Below are 22,353 nucleotides of genomic sequence, written 5' to 3' on the forward strand. Positions count from 1 at the left end.
GAGGCCGGCAAGAGCTACATAGTGAGGCCTTGTCTCAAACTCAGAAGAGGAAGAAAAGAGGAAGGGTCAGGGCAGGAGCTGGGCAGCAGCAGGGCAGGAGGCAGTGGAGGACAAAGGCGAAGGGGAGCCGGGCGGGGCCGGGTGGGGCTGCACCCGTGGGGAAAGGAGGAGCCGCGCGCGCGGGCGGCGAGAAGGGGAAGGAAGCCGAGGTGCCGGGCGGGCACGGGGCGCCGGCAGGAAGCGGGGAGGGGCGGCGGGCGGGGGCTCCGGAAAAACGCCCCGACTTCCTGCCCGCTGGAGCCAGGAAGCCGGAGCCGGGACGCCGGGCCCAGGATCGCCGAGCCCGACCTCGGGCGCCCCGCCGGTCACCTCCCCGCGCGGACACCAGGTACATCGTCCCTGGCCCCGCCCGGCATCCTCCCCTCGGCCGCCGGGGGAAGTGAGGAGGAGCAGGGAGGGGACCCGCGCCGAGGGCCTCCGGAGGGGGGGGGGGCAGTGAGCCTGCAACCTCCCTTCCTCATGCCTCAGTTTTCTCATCTGTCAAAGAGAGCAAAGAGAAAACCCGGCGTGGGGGCGCACGCCTGTCATCCCAGAACTTGGGAAGCAGAGACAGGAGGATTACCATGAGTTCGAGGCCAACCTGAGCAACCTAGCGTGGAGATGAACTAGGTCGGGATCCAGGCTGCCACCTATTCAGCGCAGTTCAGAACAATAACACCCGTTTATCAGTGAGGAAACTGAGGCCCAGGGAGTCATAGGGACTTACACTCTAAGTAAGATAGCAGCTGGGATTTGAACTCGAAGCTGCTTGCTGTTAAGCGCTGTCCCTGTAATCATGGATGCTAGATTAGAAGTACCTAAAATAAACAGTATCTCTGTGGGCCATTATGAAGCCGAGAGTTACAGAGCGTTGAAAACGTCTCAGAAAGCTACCCCCACCCCGGGTTATTAATTATACTCTGGGAGATGGCTGTATGGGAGAGAACCGGAAACATATCCTTATTAAACATTTGGGAAGACTGAGGCCTAAAGGGAAGTCATTGGTTTTTTTTAGGTTAATTAGTCTATCAGGGGGAAAGATATAGTCGAGCGGGTGGGTGTTTTTGTTTTGGTTTGCTGGTGTTTTTTGTTTTGTTTTGTTGTCCAGTTACAGCGGGAGGAGTTGACAGGGGTGACAGAGGGAGCCGGTATACAAGCGTTGGGAATTTAATAGGTCCGAGTTGTGGAGGTAGACAAGGTGGGAAGACTCCATGCGAGGTCCGAGTAGGTACTTAGGACCTGAGCGACTTGGAGATCTGCGCTTGAGCTCTAACCAGGCGCTGGAACTATCCACCACTCCCGCAAAGGAGGCGGGGCCCGGGAGAGTGACAGGGGCAGTCGAGATACGGAAACGCGGGCCCTCCAAGACAGGCCAGAGTGGCCTCATCGGACCAGCGTGGCTCAGTGGAAAGCTAGAGCGGCCGGCCAGGAGGAGTAGAGTTGCCAAGGCCGGAGAGTGGCAGGAGGCGGGCTAGAGCGGTCAGAGGGAGGAGTGGAGCTGGGCGCAAAGGTGGCCTCTGGCTCTGATAGAGCGACTCTGCGGCGCGGGTGGGGGAACCTTGAGCTCGGGCGCGGAGGCTCCGGTTCCGGAGGCTGCAGTGGCTTCTCATCTCATCCGACAGGTGAGATCCGCAGCCTTGGCTGCCGTCAAACCTGACCCTGCACGTCTTCCCTGCCATCCACATTGCCACAATTGCTGTAGTACTGAGCGCCTGTGTAGATCAGCCACGTCCTGTGCAAGATTTAGGGCTCGTGAAGACCCGCCACGTTACATAGGTTATAAAATCTTACATACCCTTCAGGTTTCAGGAATCCTTTCGCGGAATCCCAGCTTTTAATAAACATGGGTTTCTCATAGGTCAAGCTAGGGCCCTACAGAACCCACTACACACCCCTATCGAGGTCCCATAAACCATTATTTTTCTCGTTAGAATCATCATCTATCTGGATTCTTGAGGCCCACTATATCAAATAGAATCTGGGGTCATACACATTCCAGGATCCTCTTTTAGGTTTTTCAAGGCTCCTAGAGGTTCTTGGAGACCTGAATAATCCAGTCGAAAGGCTTGGGGACCCTGAGCCCTTAGAACCCAGGCGTCCTTGTGTGCTCCAGGACCCCCCACTGCATAAACCTAAATCAGCCCTGACTCCCCTCCACCCGCCACCCCAGAGCCTCCAGTGCAAAGTGCTTCATCTATCGGACAAAGTAATAGGTAGACATTGTTAGTTGCCTGTACAGTCTCATTTTGCCAGCTTTATCTATATCTTAATTTTCAAACCCTCCCGCTCTGATCCCAGGCTTCTGGAACTGCTGGGTCTATTCTGGGTGACTGCTAAGGCCGCAGCAGCCACATGGCTTTCCCAGGCACCATTAGAACTGTTGTGTCTCAGAGCATTGATGTAGATTTTAACATCCCAAGGGTGATGGAGGGTTGGGGAGGGGGGCATCCCTCAAAGCAGTATAGTGTGCTGAACGTTTAAACTGTGGAACCAGACTGTCTGAATCTGAATCCTAGCAAGCCATGCCTCAATTTCCCCCTCTGTAAATGACAATAAGAATAATAGCGACCCCTAGATAAAACAAATCAAAATAATGCTGGCCTCATTGGGTCTGTAAGAGGATTAAATGCGTTAACACCTGTAGACAGAGTCTGAGCCCCGAACAGACCTAGGTGTGTATGTGCCAGCTTTGCTGTGTCTGGCACATACTGAGAACACCTCAGACATCAGTTGTTCCATGCTATTGTGATGAGAAAGGCAGAGATAATGCATATTAACTGTGTGAGAATCAGGGTCTTGTAGTGAACATTTGTTCAAATTGTGTACCTTCTTTGGGTTCTCTTTTTTTGGGGGGTGAGTTAATAAAGACATTTTAATAAATACTTAAGCATGAGAGGTAAGGGGCCATTTGAAAGACACATGTGAGAGCCGGTCTAGTGGCACACATCTTTGATCCCAGCACTGGGGAGGCAGAGGCAGGTGGATCTCTGAGTTTGAGGCCAGCCTGGTCTACAGAGTGAGTTCCAGGACAGCCAGGGCTACACAGAGAAAACCTGTCTCAGAAAAGAAAAGAAGAAAGAAAGAAAGAAAGATGGGCTGGAGAGATGGCTTAGAGGTTAAGATCAAGCACTGGCTGCTCTTCCAGAGGTCCTGAGTTCAATTCTCAGCAACCACATAGTGCCTCACAACTGTCTATAATGAGATCTGATCCTCTCTTTCTGGTCTGCAGGCATACATGCAGGCAGAACATTGTATACATACATAATAAATCTTAAAAAAGAAAGAAAGACATGTGTGAGAAGATGGATGTGGGTCTAAGAGAAATGAGTTTGGGCTTTTGGTTTTTGGGGTTTTTTTTGGTTGATCTGGTTGCTCTGTTTGGTGCTGCTGGGGGTAGAACTCAAGGCCTCTTACATGCCAAACAAGCATTCTGTCATTGAGCTACATGCTCAAACCTTCCTTGACTCCTTTGGGATCTCTCAGTTGAACATATTTACTGCTAAGTGGTATGAGCATGGGAGTTCCAGGTCTGTGCTTATGGCTTCCAGCCTAGAAGGTCTGGCTGGCAACGGTGGTCTTCGAGCCATCAGTTCCTCAGAGGGATAAGCATAGCATAGGATGCTTGTAGTCGGGGAGTTAATGGAATTGATAGAGCTGGACACAGTGCTTCACACCTATAATACCAGACCTTGAGAGACCAAGACGGGGGATGGCCTCAAGTTTGATTCCAGTCTTCAGAGTGAGATCCTGTCTTAAAGAAAGAAAAGAAAAAACTGAGTTAATATAGGCCTGGAACAACTCTTTAAGTGTTAGAGGAGTTTAGCTCTCGTAATAACTACTATTGCTTTGCTCTCTTGGTTTGCAAGTTTATTAACACTCAACAATGTTCTTGAAATTACCCAAGCTTTTATGATGGACAGATACAGTTTCTGAAACAGAATACAAATAATGCCTGCTTGGGCGAACCCCCAAGGATGACTTCTGGGCACTCCAGGAAACATCACTGTTCAGAAATCAGAATCATAGCTACGGCTTATTGAGTGCTAGGGAGGAAGCTCATGGAAGAGGGAGAAGGGTGGGTCTCAGGCAGCCAGAGTTATAAATAGCTTTGGGGTATGAGGACCCGCCCCTGTCACTGGTCCACCCCACCCCTCTTTCCACAGCTCCTTCCCTCCTGACATCATCCACACAGCATTAGTCAGACCAATTAGGGTCTAGAAGATGCTGCTGGAGAAACCTGGGAGAAGATGGAAAAGACAAACAGATAGGGCAGACAAGGGATGGAGAAAGATGAGACACCACGGTGGGATGCTGGAGCTGGACTGAACCCACACCAGCTGTGGAAGGACAGCTGGACAGAGATGGGGGAGGAGCAACAGGGAGTCAGAGGAGGGGCAGGCACAAATGGTGGGAAGGATGAGACAGGTCTGGGAGGAGAGGTGGAGACACAGACTCCAGGGAGCCACTACCACATTGGATTGAAAGGGATGGCACACACCTGAGAGTGGGCTGTTGAGGCCTTCCTCCCGTCATGTTTCTGGGACAATAGATGGGAAAGCCAGGAACCCTGGGGAACCGCTGGGCTCAAGAGCTCAAGGGGCCTAACAGAAGACGACTCTGTTTTGTTTTCTTGTGTAGAGGGAGTTGGAGGTTGGGGGTTCACCGTTGTTACTTCCTGTCACAGGAAATGGGGCTGGTGGGTTCAGAGGCTACATCCTGGCGCAGGCCTGCCACAGATCTGAGGATAGCCCCTACACACACTCTTCCTACACCCTCCTTAAGGACCTTTCCATTAATTTTGCTTGTCCCAATGTCCTGCCCCCTTAGGGACTAGCCAGCCCCCTGGATCCCTGGTCCTTCTTTCTTTAGTGACCCAGATTGGTGGCTTTTACCCACAACCACCCAGCCCACCCATGGACCTATGCTCTGAGCTCCAGCACCGCCCCCCCCCCACCCCATCTCTGCCCTTGGTCTCCCCGCCTCAGCTGGCTTGTGAAGGACTCTTTGTGGCCACACAGAGGCTCCATTGAGCTAAGGAGGCTGGGGGTGGGGGGGCTGTTTACTCACCTTCCACACCTGGGCCAGGAATCTGTGAGTAACTGCCCAGCCTCAGGCACGTCCTCCCGCCCCTAACTGCTGCTCCTCCTCCTCTGCAGCCCTGTGGAGTCCCAGAGATGGAAGAATTCACCGGAGGGGCGGTGAGTGCGGTGCAGAGAGGAGAGCTGAGCTAAGGTGAGGGGACCCTGGTGCTCTGTGTGGTGGGGAGCCCTGTGGATTGAAGTCATGTCTCCCCTTGCAGGTCCCAGGGCCTCCCCGGCCTGGCCTGATGTCCATCAGCATCATTGGGGCTGAGGATGAGGATTTTGAGAATGAGCTGGAGGCGGTGAGCAGGATAGGGTGGGAAGGTGTCCACCAGGGGCCCAGGTCTCTATCCTTTGACGTGCCCTCTCTGCTCAGTCTGTCATTTTGTCATCTTCCTAGTGCTGTCCTTATCTTCCCACCCCATAGTGAGTGTCACCATCCATCTTCGACGTCCATCCCTTCTCAAAACATCAACACTCATCCCTTTCTTCCCAACTACCTGCCCTTACTGTCAGGGTTGTAGTGTAGACACATCCACCCCCACTTCCCAGGGTCTTCCCTGCCTTGGAGCCATTAAGAGGTGCCAGGGACTGGGTAGGGCAAGCCTAAGATGCCTGTTCTTTCCCTGTGGTACTCAGCTCCCTTGCCTCCGCCCTCTAGAACTCAGAAGATCAAAACAGCCAGTTCCAGAGCCTGGAGCATGTGAAGCGACGCCCAGCCCACCTCATGGCCCTCCTGCAGCATGTGGCCCTGCAGTTCGAGCCAGGACCCCTGGTAAGGATACAGGGGGAGGTGTGAGGGACAGAGGAGGAATGAGGTTGAACAGACCATAGACCAGTGAAGGTCAGCTTAGAGGCCCTGGAAAATCCAGAACACAGCGTGAGTTTGAGAACTTGGACCACAGACAAGATGGAGAAAGCAGGCATGTGATCTTGACAGGCTTGCAGATGTCCTGGTGAGCCTCAGTAAGCAGGGAGCCCAGGCGTGAGTACACAAAGTAGGAGTCAGTGGAACCCAACATCCTGGCAGAAACCATGTCCTGTCCCCTTCTAGGCCTGTGGCAGCGTCTCTAACTGGTAACACTGCCACTCACCCAGGGGGCCTCAGAGGAGTACCCAGCAAGGCCCTCTCGGTGTGTGTGTCATTAGTCAGGCATTCGGGATTTGGCACTGTTAGCCATCTCAGACCTGGAGGGCACCACAGACCTTGATCCAAATACCCAGGCAAACCCTATGTGGTTGCTAACCTAGAAACTTCCTGAGCCTGGCGTGACACCTGTGATCCTAACATGTGGAAGGCTGAGGCAGGAGGATTGCCATACCTTCATGGTCAGCTAAGGCTACATGGCAAGACCTGGCTTCAAATAAAAGAAACTCCCAGGGCCAGGCAGAAGATACTGGAAGATGCAGATATAGAACCATGTGGTCCAGAAACACCTGTAGAGTAGAAAACCCCAGCCCCCGATTTACCAAGAAGCCACAGCACTGGTGGGGGTAGGTGGGGAATGGGTGTTATTAGGTGGGGGGGCCAGGTCCTCTCCTAAGAAGACTCAGTAGCACCCAGCACAAGCCATTTGCCCAGGCTGAAGATGCACTGTGGCTCCCCCAGAAAACTAGGAGACTAAAACAATGGGCTGGGATACCCAGGGGTGAAGAGAGAAGGGTGTGCCGGATGCAGCTCAGTTGGTAGAATACACGATTAGCCAGCACGGAGCCCTGGGTTTTAGCCTCAGCACCACACAAAACAAACAGTGATCCAGGCCTGTAATCCCAGCTCTCAGCAGGAGAAGGGAAGAGGATCAGGAGTTCAAGGTTATCCTCAGCTGCATCGCAAGTATGAGGCCAGCCTGGGCTACATGAGACCTTGTCTCAAGACAAAAAGACGTGAACTGCAAGGCTGGGGCTAGTTGTCCTGATACCAAGCTTTAGAAAATTGAGAAATTGATACACTCTCCCCCATCTACATCCTTCAGAAAAGCAGCTGCCTCTCCCCAGGCACATGGACGCTGTCCCCTGCCTAAGCGTTTCTGATCCTAGACCTTACTTAATTCAAGGACTGTGCTAACTGCTCTATCTTATGGATGTGGAAATTGAAGTAACCCAGATGGCACTGTAAGAGTTGTCTTTATGCAGTTTCTGCACCCCATATTTTGGGTGTGGGGATGAGGAGAATAAACATAGGTCTTTTGAAGCTAATAAATATAAAAAGTTCTACCTGCACTGGAGTGAGTCCTCAAACACGTGTAAGGACATGTCACCTGCCAGGCAGCAGCTGTGGGATCCAGGACAGGCAGAGTCCTTCTGCATTTTCAGGGTCACCCATCCAAGGCTGGCATACCAGCAACCTCAGGAGATACCTGGCATGACTGAGGGAGCCTCACCTGTCCACTTACTTGTCTGTTTGTCCAGCTCTCACTGGGTACTGGCCCTGAGCACACTGCAGTCAGAACCTGCTCTGTACCTCAGACAGACTGCTCACGGTGTTTATAGACAGTCAGAGACAAGCTGCCTGCGTTTGAATCCAACTTTACCACTGTAACACTGAGCAGGCCTATTTATTTATTGGTGGTATTGAGTGTGGACCCCAGGGCCTTAGCTGTCCTAGGCAAGCACTCTACCCCAAGCCCTTGTTATTTTTATTTTAATTTTTTAAATGCATTATGTGTTATATATATGTGTTCACATGGGTGTGTGCGTGTGTGTACATGTGTCATATAGAGGCCAGTGGTCAGCGTTGGGTCTCTTTCCTTGATCTCTCTCTACCTTTCTCCTTTCTATTTTTTTTTTTTTTTTAGTTTTTCGAGACAGGGTTTCTCTGTGTAGCCCTGGCTGTCCTGGAACTCACTTTGTAGACCAGGCTGGCCTGGAATTTACTGAGATCCACCTGCCTCTACATCCTGTGTGCTGGGATTAAAGGCGTGTGCCACCACCTCCTGGCTTTATTTGTTTTTTTTTTGAGACAGAGTCTTTCTAATATGTAGCTCTGGCTGTCCTGTAACTCACTATGTAGATCAGGCTGGCCTTGAACTCACAGAGATCCTCCTGCCTTTGCCTCCCAAAATGTTGGGATAAAAGGCCTGTGCTACCAGCCGGGCAGTGGTGGCGCACGCCTTTAATCCCAGCACTCGGGAGGCAGAGGCAGGAGGATCTCTGTGAGTTCGAGGCCAGCCTGGTCTATAGAGTGAGTTCCAGGAAAGGCGCAAAACTACACAGAGAAACCCTGTCTCGAAAAACCAAAAAAAAAAAAAAAAAAAAAAAAAAAAAGGCCTGTGCTACCACATTCAGCTCTTTTTTTAAATTTTTATTACATTTTAATTTATTTTGTGTATGGACATATGTATGGATATATGTGTGAGGTACATGCATGCCTTAGCATATGTTTGGCGGTCAGAGGACAATTTCCAGGAGTCACTTCTGTCTTTCTACTATTCATTTCCCAGGGATTGACCCCCCACCTATCATGCTTGGTAGTAGGCACCACTGAGCCACCTCTCTGGTCTCGTGATCGGGGAGCTCATCTGTTTGACAAGGCTGCTGAGCTGTGCACTCCTGGAACCCGACCCCAGAGATTGCGGGCACAGGCTGCCAGGCTTGGTTTTTATGTAGGAGCTAGAGATGCAGACTTGGTGCTCATGATATACATGATGCCTGTGCTTTCCCTCCGGAGCCCTCTCTGTAGCCCCTCCTCTGGTTTGCTCAAGACCATCTCAAATGGAACCCAGGCTGGCCTTGAATGCAGTGGTCCTCCTGATTCCGTTTCCAGAACGTTGGGATATATGAGCGACGCTGGCTTGTATTTTGAGATTTACCTTGTATTTTGAGATTGTTTTCTCTCTTTTCTTTTGGTGGTGGTGTTTTGTTTTTTGGGACAGGGACCCTGATCTCCTGGTCTTCCTGCCTGAACTCTCCAGACTGGGATTGCAGGCCTGTGCCAACACACTCAGCTTTGAACTTCCATTTTCCCACCTTTTTTTTTTTTTTTCTGATTTTTCGAGACAGGGTTTCTCTGTAGTTTTGTGCCTTTCCTGGAACTCACTTTGTAGACCAGGCTGGCCTCGAACTCACAGAGATCCTCCTGCCTCTGCCTCCCGAGTGCTGGGATTAAAGGCGTGCGCCACCACCGCCCGGCTTTTTTTTTTTTTTTTTGAGGCAGTCAGGGTCTATAGCCTAGCCGGGCCTCACACTCACTATGTGTTCAAGGATGACCTCCAACTCCTGATCCTCCCACTTCTACCTGGAAAGTGATAGGATTATAGCCATGCACTACTATGCCTGGGTTCAGTGTTCCCTACAAAATGGTGATAATGATGGTCTGATGGGACAGATTCCTACATGTGTATATGTGTATGAAGGGCTCAGCATGGCCTCTGGTATACCCCAAATCCTCAGAATAGCTAGTAGTAAGAATTGTAAAGGAAAAAGGAAGACTTCATAGCAGTGATCCCGGGGAGTTGGCAAGGGAAATGGGCCTAGGCAGTTGGGTTAGAGGTCAGGGTGCGCTTTGCAGAGAAGGTCATGTTTGGACCCCACATAATGTACAGTGGTCAGAAAACCACTTAGTCTCTGCAAAGAGGGAGTGCGATTGTGGGGCCAGGAAAGAGAGTCACACCGTGTGTGTGTCCCCAGCTCTGCTGCCTGCATGCCGATATGCTGAGCTCACTGGGCCCCAAAGAAGCCAAGAAGGCCTTCCTTGACTTCTATCATACCTTCCTGGACAAGACTGCGGTGAGAGACATCTTCCTGCTGTCCCGTCCCTTACCCCTTTTTAGCTCTGGAGAGTCATGATGTGCCTCCCAGTGTCCACCTATGGAGGTGACTGCCAACCTGGGCCCTCCCCAGCGTTTTCCCTCAGATCCTTCCCACCAAGGCCTCCTGAGGTGCACCTCCCGCCACCTCACCCCTGTCTCCTCTGAGCAGGTTCTCCGGGTGCCAGTCCCTCCTAACGTCGCTTTTGAACTTGGTAAGGAAAAGAGGGGTCTGGGGATAAGGGAGGGTATGTGGCAGGGATGTGCCTCCCAGGAGACCCCTGGGACGGAAGCCATGATTCACTCATTCATTCTCAGTGGCGGCAGCCCAGGGAAACATTGGGATCCATGGGTGGGTGGGAACAGTGACCCAAGATGGGAGCCAGGCCCTGGAACATGGTCACTAGCCCTTGCATGCATGTCTGTAGACCGCACACGGCCTGACCTCCTCTCTGAGGATGTCCAGAGGCGGTTCATGCAAGAAGTGGTACAGAGCCAGCAGGCAGCCGTGAGCCGGCAGCTGGAGGACTTCCGCTCCAAGAGGCTCATGGGCATGACACCCTGGGAGCAGGAGCTGAGCCTGCTGGAGCCCTGGATCGGGAAGGACCGAGGCAACTATGAAGCCCGGGAGCGGCATGTTGCAGAGCGGCTGCTCTCCCACCTGGAAGAAATGCAGTGAGTGGGACTCAGGCACCTCCCTCGGTGTCAGCCTTAGTGTCTGTATTCTGGCCCTGCCTAGAGTTTTCCTTTAGCCTGACTCTTGTAACTCTGGCGTCCCATTGGAGTTTCTGGGTCTTGTCCATGGTCACATGTATCCTAGCACTTGTATCCTCTGGAACGGACCTTCCAAGGCCCTCCTAGGCCACTTGCCCTCTTTCCCTTTACCCTGTTTTCTAAAGAGGTAGCAGCCTAGAAGTGTTCCCCGGTGGACAGGGAAGCCAGGCTTCGTGGTTTTATTGTAAATTTCTTTTTTCTCTCTGCAGACATACCATCTCTACAGATGAAGAAAAGAGGTGATGGCCGTGGAGAATGTTGGGGGAGAGGAAGGCAGATGCCCCTGGAGCAGCACCCTTGCCCCTGGCTTTGGGAGCCACCCCTTTCCTATAACCATAGGAAGTGGCCGAGGGGTTGTGGGGGACCGTGTCTCTGTCTCTGGGGACACAGCGTGCTCCCGTGTGCCGGTCACGGGGGCCCTCACCTCGCTGTCTCCTCTCCTCAGTGCCGCTGTGGTCACGGCCATCAGCCTGTACATGCGCCACCTTGGGGTTCGGACCAAGAGTGGGGACAAGAAGTCGGGGAGGAACTTCTTCCGGAAAAAGGTGCTGAGGTTAAGTCTGGCCCCCTCCTCTCCGGGAATGGCCCTGGGGAAGCCTCGAGACTACTGGACACCTGGAGTCACTCTTTGCTTTGTGTCATTTTGGAAATGTTAGCCTTCCCTTTCCTCGTCCTCCCACAGGTGATGGGGAATCGGCGGTCAGACGAGCCCCCCAAGACAAAGAAAGGGCTGAGTAGTATCCTAGATCCTACTCGTTGGAACCGGGGAGAGCCACCTGGTAAGAGGGCTAGCCTCAGCCTCGCATAATCTTGGTCTCAGACCACCCCGGCTCACTGCCCCACTCTTTTGTTGCAGCTCCAGATTTTCGACATCTAAAGGTCGAGGTTGATGGTAATGGACTTGCAGCCAGGGTATCCATCCTGGGTCTGGGGGTTGGGGGTTGGGTCCTGGACCCCTGGGTCTGAGGAAGGGTGGGTCCTGGGTGCCTGGGTCTGAAGGAGCAGATTGTATGTAGGGAGCTCCTGAACCTTGAGTAAGAAGGGAGGGGTCTCCTGTGGTGAGGAAGAAGGTTAAGAACAGTATCTTAGTTCCCCTGGGGTATAGTAGCAGATGGGATTAGAAGCATCTGTTTTCTCATTTTCCCTTTCTTCCTTGCTGTCTCCCCAGCAGAGAAGCCAGGCCCTCCAGACCGGAAGGGAGGCCTGGGTATGCCTTCTCGAGACAGGACTGTTGGGACTCCTGGGCAGGACAACCCAGGAATCTCTCTGCACCCTCTGTCTGTGGACAGCCCCGACCACCGGGAACCCGGTGAGCGTTTCTAAGTCAGGACAGGAATGCCACCAGCCCCTCAGCCCTCACTCAGATGGAAATCTCTGTCCCCATTGGGATCTCTCCTTTGTTCTTAGCATCTTTTCCCAGCTCCTGGTCAGGAGGAGTGATTGCCCCCGCCTCAGTTTCCCCTTTCCATAGCTTTCTTCTTGGGTTCTGACCTCTGTCCCAGTGCCATGGTTCCTCACCCCGAACTAGGTTTCTTGTTTTGTTGTTGTTGTTTTGTTTTTTTCAGCACTGGGAATTGAAACTCTTGCCTTACAGCTTCTAGGCAAGCTGTCTGCCCCTGAGCCGTGCCCCTAGCCCTCCCTGGTGGGTTCTAGGCACGCGCTGTGTCGATGAGCCATTTCCCTCCTAACCCTACAGTCACACTGTCGCCATCAGTCCCTGGGTTTCATTTCCAAGCACCTGAGTGAGGCTTGCCCACCCTCCAGATTAAGTTCATGTCCTCTTGGATAGTGAACCCTAATGCCCCGTGAATTTACTCTCTCCTTCTCCCTGGGGCTGCAAGTCTGTCTTATCTGAGCCCCTTAGAGCCCAGAAGCTTGTCTAGCCTGGGTTCAAATCCCTCCTGCAGCTTACTGTGCTGTGTTCTGGAAACCACTCCCCTCCCGCCTCTGGGGGGACTGCAGTCTAGTAGGGTGGCTCTAACAGAGGCACCCTAGTTCTGTGACAACTCCCCGCGTATAGCTCTAGCCCTCCTCCAGTGTTCTCCAAGGACTGACTGTTTCTGTTGACTCATATTGAGTACTGAGCAAATAGGTGGTAACTACCAGGGCTGAGTGTCTTCCAGCCAGGGAGATAGGCAACTACAGGGTAGAACTCACCACATCAGAGGCTTTCCAACCAGCTCTGTTCCCCCCTCTACCCACAGGTGTGGATACCCCCCAGGAACCAGGGAACACACTCCCACAGGGCCCTACAAGCCTGGAGCCCCTGGCACCCCCAGAGAGCACGGAGGAGAGTGCTGAGACAGAGAGGTGTCCACACTGTGGTGCTGGGAGGGCCTGGGCGGGGCGGGGGCAGTGTAGGGGCCAGGGCGGGAGCTTGGGGAGCTTGGGATTGCTGCTGCCTTTTGTGCCTGCTGTTCCCAGTCGCCTCTACTGCTGGCCCCTCTCTCGTCTGCCTGTCTCTGGGCCTTCCTTCCATCCTTGCCTTCTCCCTTTCCCCTCCTCCTCCTCCTCCCTTGTTCTCTGTTGCTCCCCCTTCTTTCTCTTTATCCTCCGTTTAGGGCCTTCTCTCTGGCCAGGTTTTGTCTCCCACCCCCACCCCACCCCCCTCAACTTCTCTTTTCATTCTCCATCCTCCCCCTCTTCTCAGTAAACTCTGCCTCCCTTGTGGCCCTGCTCCTGGTGTCCCTTGCCCCTTTGTGCTCCATGCTGTGTCCTGGGGGCCTTGTCCCCCACACAGTTGGGGGGCAGGCTCTGCCCCCTGCCTGTCCTTGTGCCGCTGCTTTGGGGACCCCATGATGGGGATGGGGAGCCGGGTTGGGGCACACCTGGTCCACCTCTGACCCTGTGCCCTCTCTCCCCAGAAGGTGGAAGAGGTGGGTGCCTGGGCCCTGGGTGGGGGGAGGGCTGGCCCTCCCCCATCTCTCCCAGCCCCTCCCCCTCCCCATGGCCACCTCCTCCTCTTCACCCCCTGTGAGGGGAGGGGTGGGTAGGTATGTCACCCTCCTGATTGAGCTAAGTATGGAAATCCTTTCTCCTTGTCCCTTTTCCCCACCCCCACCTTAGGGAAGGGAGGGGGTCAGTCCTGGTCTAGCCACAATGGGTTTCCATCCCCCCACCAAGTTTCAGTCCCCTTCCTGGCCACTCCCACCCCCAGGTACCTCCCCAAGTCCCACTACTTCTGACTCTCTTCTCTCTTCTGTTGCTTGTTTCGTCCCTGTCCCTGTCCTGGTCTCCTGTCCTGTCCTGGTCCTCCTGTCCCTGTCCCTGTCCTGGTCCTCCTGTCCCTGTCCTGGTCTCCTGTCCCTGTCCCTGTCCTGGTCCTCCTGTCCCTGTCCTGGTCTCCTGTCCCTGTCCTGGTCTCCTGTCCCTGTCCTGGTCTCCCTGTCCTGGTCTCCCTTGTCCCTGTCCCTGTCCTGGTCTCCTGTCCCTGTCCTGTCTCCCCTGTCCCTGTCCTGGTCTCCTGTCCCTGTCCTGGTCTCCCTGTCCCTGTCCTGGTCTCCTGTCCCTGTCCTGGTCTCCCTGTCCTGGTCTCCTGTCCCTGTCTTGGTCTCCCCTGTCCCTGTCCTGGTCTCCCTGTCCCTGTCCTGGTCTCCTGTCCCTGTCCTGGTCTCCTGTCCCTGTCCTGGTCTCCCTTGTCCCTGTCCCTGTCCTGGTCTCCTGTCCCTGTCCTGGTCTCCTGTCCCTGTCCTGGTCTCCCTTGTCCCTGTCCCTGTCCTGGTCTCCTGTCCCTGTCCTGGTCTCCTGTCCCTGTCCTGGTCTCCTGTCCCTGTCCTGGTCTCCTGTCCCTGTCCTGGTCTCCCTGTCCTGGTCTCCCTGTCCTGTCTCCTGTCCCTGTCCTGGTCTCCTGTCCCTGTCCTGGTCCTCCTGTCCCTGTCCCTGTCCTGGTCTCCTGTCCCTGTCCTGTCTCCCCTGTCCCTGTCCTGGTCTCCTGTCCCTGTCCTGGTCTCCCTGTCCTGGTCTCCCTGTCCTGGTCTCCTGTCCCTGTCTTGGTCTCCCCTGTCCCTGTCCTGGTCTCTCCTTGTCTCTGTCCCGACCTCTGCCTGACTCTGTCCTTGGCCTTGGGGTCCAGGCTATCAGGGCGTCTGGGGCGCTCAGAGAGCCTCCGGGTGAGTGACCGCCGCCGACCTTCCCGGGGCAGCCTCGGGGCTAAGGGCCGGGGTGGGGGCCGCTCCCGGAGCGACGTGGACATGGACCCCGGCTCCGCCACGGCCGTGCTTGGCCCTACCCGACGAGCCACGTACGTCACTTCCCCTTATTAGATGAGGAAGCTTAGAGAGTTGGGAGGTGGTGGGTTGACTCTCAAGAAAATAGACAGCCAGTGGCTGAGGTTGCTGAGGGCGAGCTACGGACAGCATAGGCCACTGAGGAGTTGGGAGGGGCCACTTCTGTCTAGAGATCTGGGGATTGATTGGTCTGCATCATGGGCTGCTTAGAGGCGTCAAATGTTGAGGCCACAGAGGGGTTATAACTAAGGAGCAAGGGGCTCCCCTGGGTTATTCCAGGCTATAGCCTAACAAGGCCTCTGTCCACAGCCCCGAGCCTGGAGATGATGGGGAACCAGGACGGTCAGGCCTGGAACTGGAACCCGAAGAGCCTCCCGGCTGGAGGGAACTGGTGCCCCCAGATACCCTGCTCAGCCTGCCCAAAAGCCAAGTGAAGCGGCAAGAGGTCATCAGTGGTGAGTGCTACCCCTGAGTCCTGTAGCAGTCGGGGGTGCCATGCTGGCTGAGGCAGAGACCTTCCCAATGGAGAGCAGCTGGATACATGGCTGCAGGACAGACTCAGTGAAAGCCGGGGCCGCTGTCAGAGCTCTGCTTCCAAAGACAGTGCAGCAGCTCAGGCAGCCACTCCTATCCCTGGGGATGGCCTGGGGAGGTCAGGGGGCCAAAGGGAAAGAGGATCAGAAGCTCAAGGCCAGGACCCATGAAGTAGCTTAGTGGGTAAAAGGTGCTAGGATCCACCAACATGCTGGGAGAGAGCCACCTCTACAGGGTGTCCTTTGACCTCCACAGGTATGTGCATGCGTGTACACACATATACTCTGTGTGTGTGTGTGTGTGTGTGTGTGTGTGTGTGTGTGTGTGTGTGCATGTATGTATATGATTAATGTAAGTTTTTAAAGAAGGATATTTACTTTAATCTCAGCCCTTGGGAGGCAGTAGCAGGTGGATCTCTATAAGCTCCAGGCCAGACTGCACTACATAGCAAGTTCCAGGACTATATCGAGAGATTCTGTCTCTAAAAACAAAGGAAAAAAAGAAAAAAGGAACCAGAAACAATATGAAACTGCTTCCCCTCTGTCCTTCTTATTCTTTTCATTTTCAGCTTTTTGTTGATTGTTTGTTTCTTTGAGACTAGGTTTCTCTGTGTAGTCCTGGCTGTCCTGGAACTCACTCTGTAGAGCAGGCTGGCCTCAAACTCAAAGAGATCCTCCTGCCTCTGCCTCCTGAGTGTTGGGATCAAAGGTGTGTGTGGTGCACCATGCCCAGCCATTTTCAACTCTTTTGTTTTTAACTTAATTTGTTTATTTTTATTTTATATGTATGGTATTTTGTCTGCATATGGGTATGTACTCTGTGGGTGCCTGGTGCCCTTGGATCACCTGGGGCTATAGTTACAGTTGGGTGCCACCAGGACTCGCTCTGGCTTTTGTTTTGTAGCCCAGGTTGGCCTGGAACTCCTTTTCTCTCGGCCTCCTGATTAGCTGGGCCTGCAGGACTGCACCATCAGGCCTGACTTAGCTGTGGAGCGCTTGAAGTGTGGTGGCCATGCTGAGAACTGCCCCTTGTGTTTCATTTACATTTTTGATCACTAAAATGGAAATAGCAGCATGTGGCTAGTGACTACCCCATTAGGTTGTACAGCTGCCTCTCACCAGGAAAGTACAACGTTCAGAACAGTGAGATGGTGGTGCAGGCCGGCAAGCCGAGCTCTTGAGAAGTAGAGCAGGAGAGTCAGGGGTTCTAGGTTACCTTCAGCTACAGAGCCAGTTCAAGACCAGGCTAGGCGTCAAGAAACATGCCCCCCTACACACACACACACACACACACACACACACACTCAATCTCTCTCATACACACATTCTCTCATACACACACTCAATCTCTCTTCTCTCATACACACACTCACACACATACACACTCAATCTCTCTCATACACACACTCATTATCATACAGTGTATTTAGTCTCAGCAGACTTGGGGGCCCTTATACTCACTGAGGTACCCAGTGGCTGGTTGGGTGTGGAGGAGTGGGCATTGTCCCTTGGACCTGAAGCTACCAATCTGTATTGGAATCATTGTGTGAGGCCAGACATCTATATTCCCAACACCCAAAAGTGAGGTAGAAGGAACTTGAGTTCCAGGCCAGCCTGAGCCATATGAGACCCTGTCCATAGGTAGATAAATGTGTGTGTGTGTGTGTGTGTGTGTCTGTCTGTCTGTCTGTCTGCCTGCCTGTCTGTCTGTCTCAGTCCTCAGCGGCTACATAAGGCAGTAATGACCACCCAGAGTATGCTCTGACCTCACCAACTTCCAGGGATCCTTCCTCGACCTCTCCGTTCTCCCAGCCTGCCTTCAAACCTTCCCCTTGAGCTCGCATCCTCCCTGGTGATGCTTCCTCTTTGGGCCCACAGAGCTGCTGGTGACGGAAGCAGCTCACGTGCGCATGCTACGGGTACTCCATGACCTCTTCTACCAGCCCATGGCGGATGGGGGCTTCTTCCCTCTGGAAGAGCTGCAGAACATCTTTCCCAGCTTGGATGAGCTCATCGAGGTGCACTGTGAGTGCCAGCCACAGCCCCCCTCCCCGGCCACATCCTGCCATCAGCTCCCTCCTTCCAGGCCTCCGTTGAGTACCTGCCACAGTCTTTGGCCTACTCCTAGGGCTGGCTCACAGCATCCACCCCCACAGCATCCACCCCAGAGGCACACACACACACTGAACAAGCACGTGAAGTGGATATGACAGCTCACCAGCCCCACAGAGGACCAGACACAGCTGCAGCCCGAGCCAGCAGCCTCTCCAACCGGGCGTTTCAGTCTCCTGGGCTCCAACGTAACGCCTCCTTTCCTGTGTCCCCCACAGCCCTGTTCCTTGATCGCTTGATGAAGCGGAGACAAGAGAGCGGCTACCTCATTGAGGAGATCGGTGATGTGCTACTGGCCCGGGTGAGGGTGCCCCTGCATGACCCCTGACACTGCCTCTTAGTCTTCTTCCCATATCCCCCAGCGGTCTGGGCCCCAGGCCTGTCCCACTTTAGGCTTCCATCTCTGTACAAGACTGTTTTTGACAGCCCCATCTGAGACCTTCCCTTGCCCGAATCTCCCTACAGTTCGATGGTGCGGAGGGCTCATGGTTCCAGAAGATCTCCTCCCGCTTCTGCAGCCGCCAGTCATTCGCTTTAGAGCAGCTCAAAGCCAAACAGCGCAAGGAGCCTCGGTTCTGTGCCTTTGTGCAGGTGCGGTGGGACGCAAGCCCCCAGGTTTGACGAAGAGTACAGTATGGTGTTCTGAGAGTGAGGGAGGAAGGCTAGAGCTGAACGCCGGGTCTTAGGAGAGAAGGGCTGTGGGCATGGCCCTGGGCCACCCCGGTGCTGTTCGATTCCCTAGGAAGCTGAGAGCCGCCCCCGATGCAGACGCCTGCAGTTAAAGGACATGATCCCCACTGAGATGCAGCGGCTGACCAAGTACCCACTGCTGCTGCAGAGCATTGAGCAGAACACAGGTAGTGTGTCCCCAGGCCTTCCTCTGACCATGACCACTGAGTCGGGACATGCCAGGGTGGGGGTTTACGCCTCTGGACTTGCCTGCAGAAGAGCCTGCGGAACGGGAGAAAGTGGAGCTTGCAGCTGAGTGCTGCCGTGAGATTCTGCACCATGTCAACCAAGCTGTTCGTGACATGGAGGATCTGCTGGTGAGCCTGGGAATGGCTCCACCTGGGACAGGGAATGGTGGGGGACATACTTTCACCTTGCTCAGAGGTTTTGCTCCCTCAGGGTCAATGTCCGGGGTCATTTGGCCCTTACCATCTTCCTCTCAGGAATACTGGAGGTCAGATCTTGACCTCAGCTTGTCCCTTGGAAATTGGCCTTGCTTCGCTGCTTACTCACCCACCTTAGAGTCACCGAGGGGCAGCCCCTGTGCCTGGTTTAGCCCCTTGTAACCTTCCTCTCTCTGCCCTAGCGGCTCAAGGATTACCAGCGGCGCCTGGACTTGACTCACCTACGGCAGAGCAGTGACCCTATGCTAAGCGAGTTCAAGGTGAACCCAGTCGCTTTTGCCTCCCCTCGGCTCACCTTGACCTTGCTGCCCAGGGGATTCTTACATATAACACAGCTGAGAATGCACCCAGGGAACATCTGTCCCCACCTGCTTCCCAGATGTGTGTCCATGGTGACCCTGACTTCACCCCCGGTCCTTGGCTGTTCTACTTGCTGCCTTCCCCTCCCTCTGTGTCCCCTCCTGCCACTTAGCTGACCATGGCTCCTTCCCGCCTCAGAACCTGGACATCACTAAGAAGAAGTTGGTCCATGAAGGTCCACTGACATGGCGGGTAACCAAAGACAAGGCTATAGGTGAGTGCTCCCTCTAGCCAGGGGAAGGAGGAGGCGTTGGGGTCATGGAGGTCCGGTGTGATCTTGCTGCCTCACCCAAAGAGGTCCACGTGCTATTGCTGGACGACCTGCTACTGCTGCTGCAGCGCCAGGATGAGAGGCTGCTGCTCAAGTCACACAGCCGGACGCTCACACCCACGCCTGACGGCAAGACCATGCTGCGACCTGTGCTCCGACTCACCTCAGCCATGACCCGAGAGGTGGCCACTGGTGAGCTGGGGCAGGTCATCTGAGTGGAGGTGCCCCATGAAGTAGGGAGTGGAACTCTCTAAGAGCCATAGCGCCCACTCTGGAAAGAGACGGAGACTGAGAAAGGTCTAAGAGGCAGGAATGGGCAGGACTAAGTAAGGGCGGCAAGCATGGCGGCTTACACTGCCATCCTGGTACTCGAGAGGCTAAGGCAAGATGAGTTTGAGGTCAGCCTGGCTAAAAATAGAGCCGGGCTTAGTGGTGCACACCTTTAATTCCAGCACCTGGGAGGCAGAGGCCAGCCTGGTACAGAGTGAGTTCCAGGTCAGCCAGGGCTACACAGAGAGACCCTGTCTCAAAAAAGAAAAAGAAAGAAACTAAAAAGAAATAAAAATAGAGAGAACTGCCCGTATTTATAGAGAAGCATGATCTGCCCCATGGAGATTTTTCACAACGCTGGCTCCTATTTAGGAGTTATAGGTACTTGGGACAAAAGGCAGAACCCCGGGGGCAGAGGGTTTAGTGAGTGTTGCTGAGAAGTTGTGCTAGGGCCACTGATGGTGGGTGGGGCTGGGGGAAGCTCTCTACAGGTCAAGGCAGCCTAGGCACTGTGGCCCGCCCGGTGTGATCAGGGCTGTGGAGGAAGACCTTGGTATTAGCAGGACAGTGAGTGTAAACTATATTACATAAGGGGAAAGTAGCAGTATGTCCCAAGAGGGGACATACTGGGAGCCTAGCTCCAAGTCCCATCTCTCCCCTCCGTATGCAGATCACAAAGCTTTCTACGTCATTTTTACCTGGGACCAGGAGGCCCAGATATATGAGCTGGTGGCACAGACCTCGTCGGAGCGCAAGAAGTGAGAGTCCCCAGGGATGGTGTGGAGGTGTGTGTCCTGCACGGGGTTTAGTTGTGCTGAATGCCTCTGGTCTTGGCCTGTCTCCCCAGCTGGTGTGCCCTCATCACTGAGACTGCCGGATCCCTGAAGGTCCCTGCCCCTGCCTCCCGCCCCAAGCCCCGGCCCAGCCCAAGCAGGTAAGGGTTCAAAGGGAGCTGGAGAACCAGGGAATGGAGACACAGTTTCCCTGTGCATCTACAGAACTTGAGCCCCAGCCCTGTCTCTGTGCACACACATGCATAAGCATGTATAAATTGGGTGTGTGCTGACGTCATCACAGCCGCCTCCGATAGGCCTCTGTCTCCTATTGTTCAGGCCTCCTCCAGCTATTTGTCCCCTGGCCCCTGCCACTCCCTGGGGACCAGAATGTGGGGGTCACCCATCACTTCCCTCCCTAGCACCCGAGAACCCCTGCTCAGCAGCTCAGAGAATGGCACTGGAGGCCGAGAGATTCCTCCAGCTGATGGTAAGTCCCAAGGTCACCGGCTGGGGGAGGTCACCTGAAACCAGGCAGGATCTGAGCATCTGTCTTTGTCTGCCTGCCCAGCCCGGACAGAGCGCATCCTCAGTGACCTTCTGCCCTTCTGCAGACCAGGCCCAGAGGGCCAGCTTGCTACCACAGCCCTTCGGAAAGGTAGGCCAGCTCTGCACCCTCCAGGCCCAGTAGTTAGCCAAACGGTGCCTCTTTGAACTAGAGAAAGGCTCCATCTTTCAGATTCCTCTGTGTCCACGAATCAAGAAACTGCCCTGCCCACACCATCCTGAGTGGCCCAGATCACTCTTTCTTTTCAGCTCCTCTCCTACCCTAGATGCTGAGTTCAGCTCCCCCAACCTCAGGCTCCCTGCCCCTTCCTAACCCTTTGGAATGATATCTACCCTCATCTCCCAGCTCCCAGCTGGCCCTTGTCTTCAGCCCTCCTCACACATCCAGAATCCCAAGCCCCCTGCCTCTGTGACCCTGTCCCTGTTGCCTTGGCCAGTGCTGTCCCTGAAACGGCTCCTGTTGCCTGCTGAGGAAGACAGTGGACTGGGGCCTCCCCGGGATGGGGATGAGGTGCCTGGTGGTGGTCCCCCAGGCCCAGCGCAGATTCAGGAGATTCAGGAGAACCTGCTCGGCCTAGAGGAGGCTGTCAAGCAGCTAGAGGTATGCCTGGGGGCAGGGAACCTGGGGCAGGCTGCAGAAGGAAAGGCACCCTCATCTATGATACCCTCCAGGAGTTAGAGGAGGAATTTTGCCGCCTGAGACCCCTCCTGTCTCAGCTTGGAGGAACTCTGTCGCCCAACCTGGGTGCACCTGAGCGCTCTGTTCAGACGGGTGAGTCAAGAGCTGGGGCCAGGGTGCTGTTCTCAGAGGGGGGGGGGGGGGGGCGTGCCCTGTCCCACAGTCCCCTGTCTGCTCAGTCCTGTCCCCTGCCTATCTCTACTCTCTCAACCCCCTTCCTACATCTCTTCTTGTCTCCCTCTTGTAACCCTCAGGCCTTTCATGAAGAGAGGAATGGGGGAAGGATGCGAGGGTCCCCCCACCCCCACGGCTGCCACAGCGTCTCACACCCCAGAGGCCTTGAGAGGGAGACTGGCCACACTTGATAGGGGACCTGCCGGAGTCCCTGCCTCCCACACTGGCCTCTGCCTTTCTCCCTCCTGCCTTCGCTTGGGGGACTCAGGGCTTCACCCCAGAGTACCGCCATAATCCCCATTTTTCAGGCCATCTCAGTGTTGCCTATGAGGGGTCACCCCCCCATTCCCACGCCAAGTGCCTTTGCTGTCATGTTTTTGTACCCTGAATTGGAGTTTTATTTTTAATATATATTATCTAAGGAGAGGTCTGTGTGTGTGAGGACAGTGGGGCCCCATGTCTGGGTCTGACCCATGTCTCCTCCGTGACTCTGGGCTCCTTTCAGGCTGTCCATCCATTCAGTCTCTTGTCTTACATTTTTATTTAGTATATTGTGGGTGGGGCACACGTGTGCCATGTCAGGACAGATGTGAGAGTCAGTTCACCTTCCTCCATC

The 22,353-nt window shown here is 54.5% G+C and overlaps 1 protein-coding gene across 6 annotated transcripts; it reads left to right on the top strand.

Annotated features, from left to right (window-relative positions):
* Positions 1–57: 57 nt before the first annotated feature.
* On the top strand, positions 58–22,163 carry Arhgef1 (Rho guanine nucleotide exchange factor 1). 6 transcript variants are annotated; one of them, XM_052762530.1, is made up of 30 exons: positions 58–388; positions 5,196–5,237; positions 5,339–5,422; positions 5,782–5,895; positions 9,747–9,845; positions 10,038–10,080; positions 10,294–10,540; positions 10,849–10,878; positions 11,085–11,184; positions 11,322–11,418; positions 11,496–11,531; positions 11,808–11,948; positions 12,844–12,949; positions 14,712–14,879; positions 15,175–15,320; positions 17,277–17,423; positions 17,729–17,811; positions 17,976–18,101; positions 18,253–18,367; positions 18,456–18,556; positions 18,826–18,903; positions 19,142–19,217; positions 19,299–19,466; positions 20,215–20,302; positions 20,392–20,478; positions 20,740–20,807; positions 20,889–20,975; positions 21,322–21,485; positions 21,557–21,656; positions 21,818–22,163. In XM_052762530.1, the coding sequence occupies exons 2-30, from the start codon at positions 5,214–5,216 to the stop codon at positions 21,826–21,828; spliced, it is 2,934 nt and encodes a 977-aa protein (XP_052618490.1). In that variant the 5' UTR covers positions 58–388; positions 5,196–5,213; the 3' UTR covers positions 21,829–22,163. The 6 variants fall into 6 exon arrangements, with proteins under 6 accessions (XP_052618490.1, XP_052618486.1, XP_052618484.1 ...); XM_052762524.1 differs by lacking the exon at positions 58–388 and adding an exon at positions 499–1,661; XM_052762525.1 differs by lacking the exon at positions 58–388 and adding an exon at positions 499–1,661 and having other exon boundaries at positions 11,811–11,948.
* The last annotated feature ends 190 nt before the right edge of the window (positions 22,164–22,353 follow it).

The sequence above is a fragment of the Peromyscus californicus genome, unplaced genomic scaffold (assembly GCF_007827085.1).
Source record: "Peromyscus californicus insignis strain IS unplaced genomic scaffold, ASM782708v3 Scaffold_4__1_contigs__length_199733344, whole genome shotgun sequence".
NCBI lineage: Eukaryota > Metazoa > Chordata > Mammalia > Rodentia > Cricetidae > Peromyscus > Peromyscus californicus.

What these genes read in the sequence shown, in the direction of transcription:
- Arhgef1 (XM_052762530.1), top strand. Translation starts at nt 5,214, where the DNA reads ATGGAAGAATTCACCGGAGGGGCG. An exon ending in GTGATGTGCTACTGGCCCGG is followed by an intron (nt 17,812 to 17,975) that starts GTGAGGGTGCCC and finishes ATCTCCCTACAG; the next exon opens with TTCGATGGTGCGGAGGGCTC. An exon ending in ACCTCGTCGGAGCGCAAGAA is followed by an intron (nt 20,303 to 20,391) that starts GTGAGAGTCCCC and finishes CTGTCTCCCCAG; the next exon opens with CTGGTGTGCCCTCATCACTG.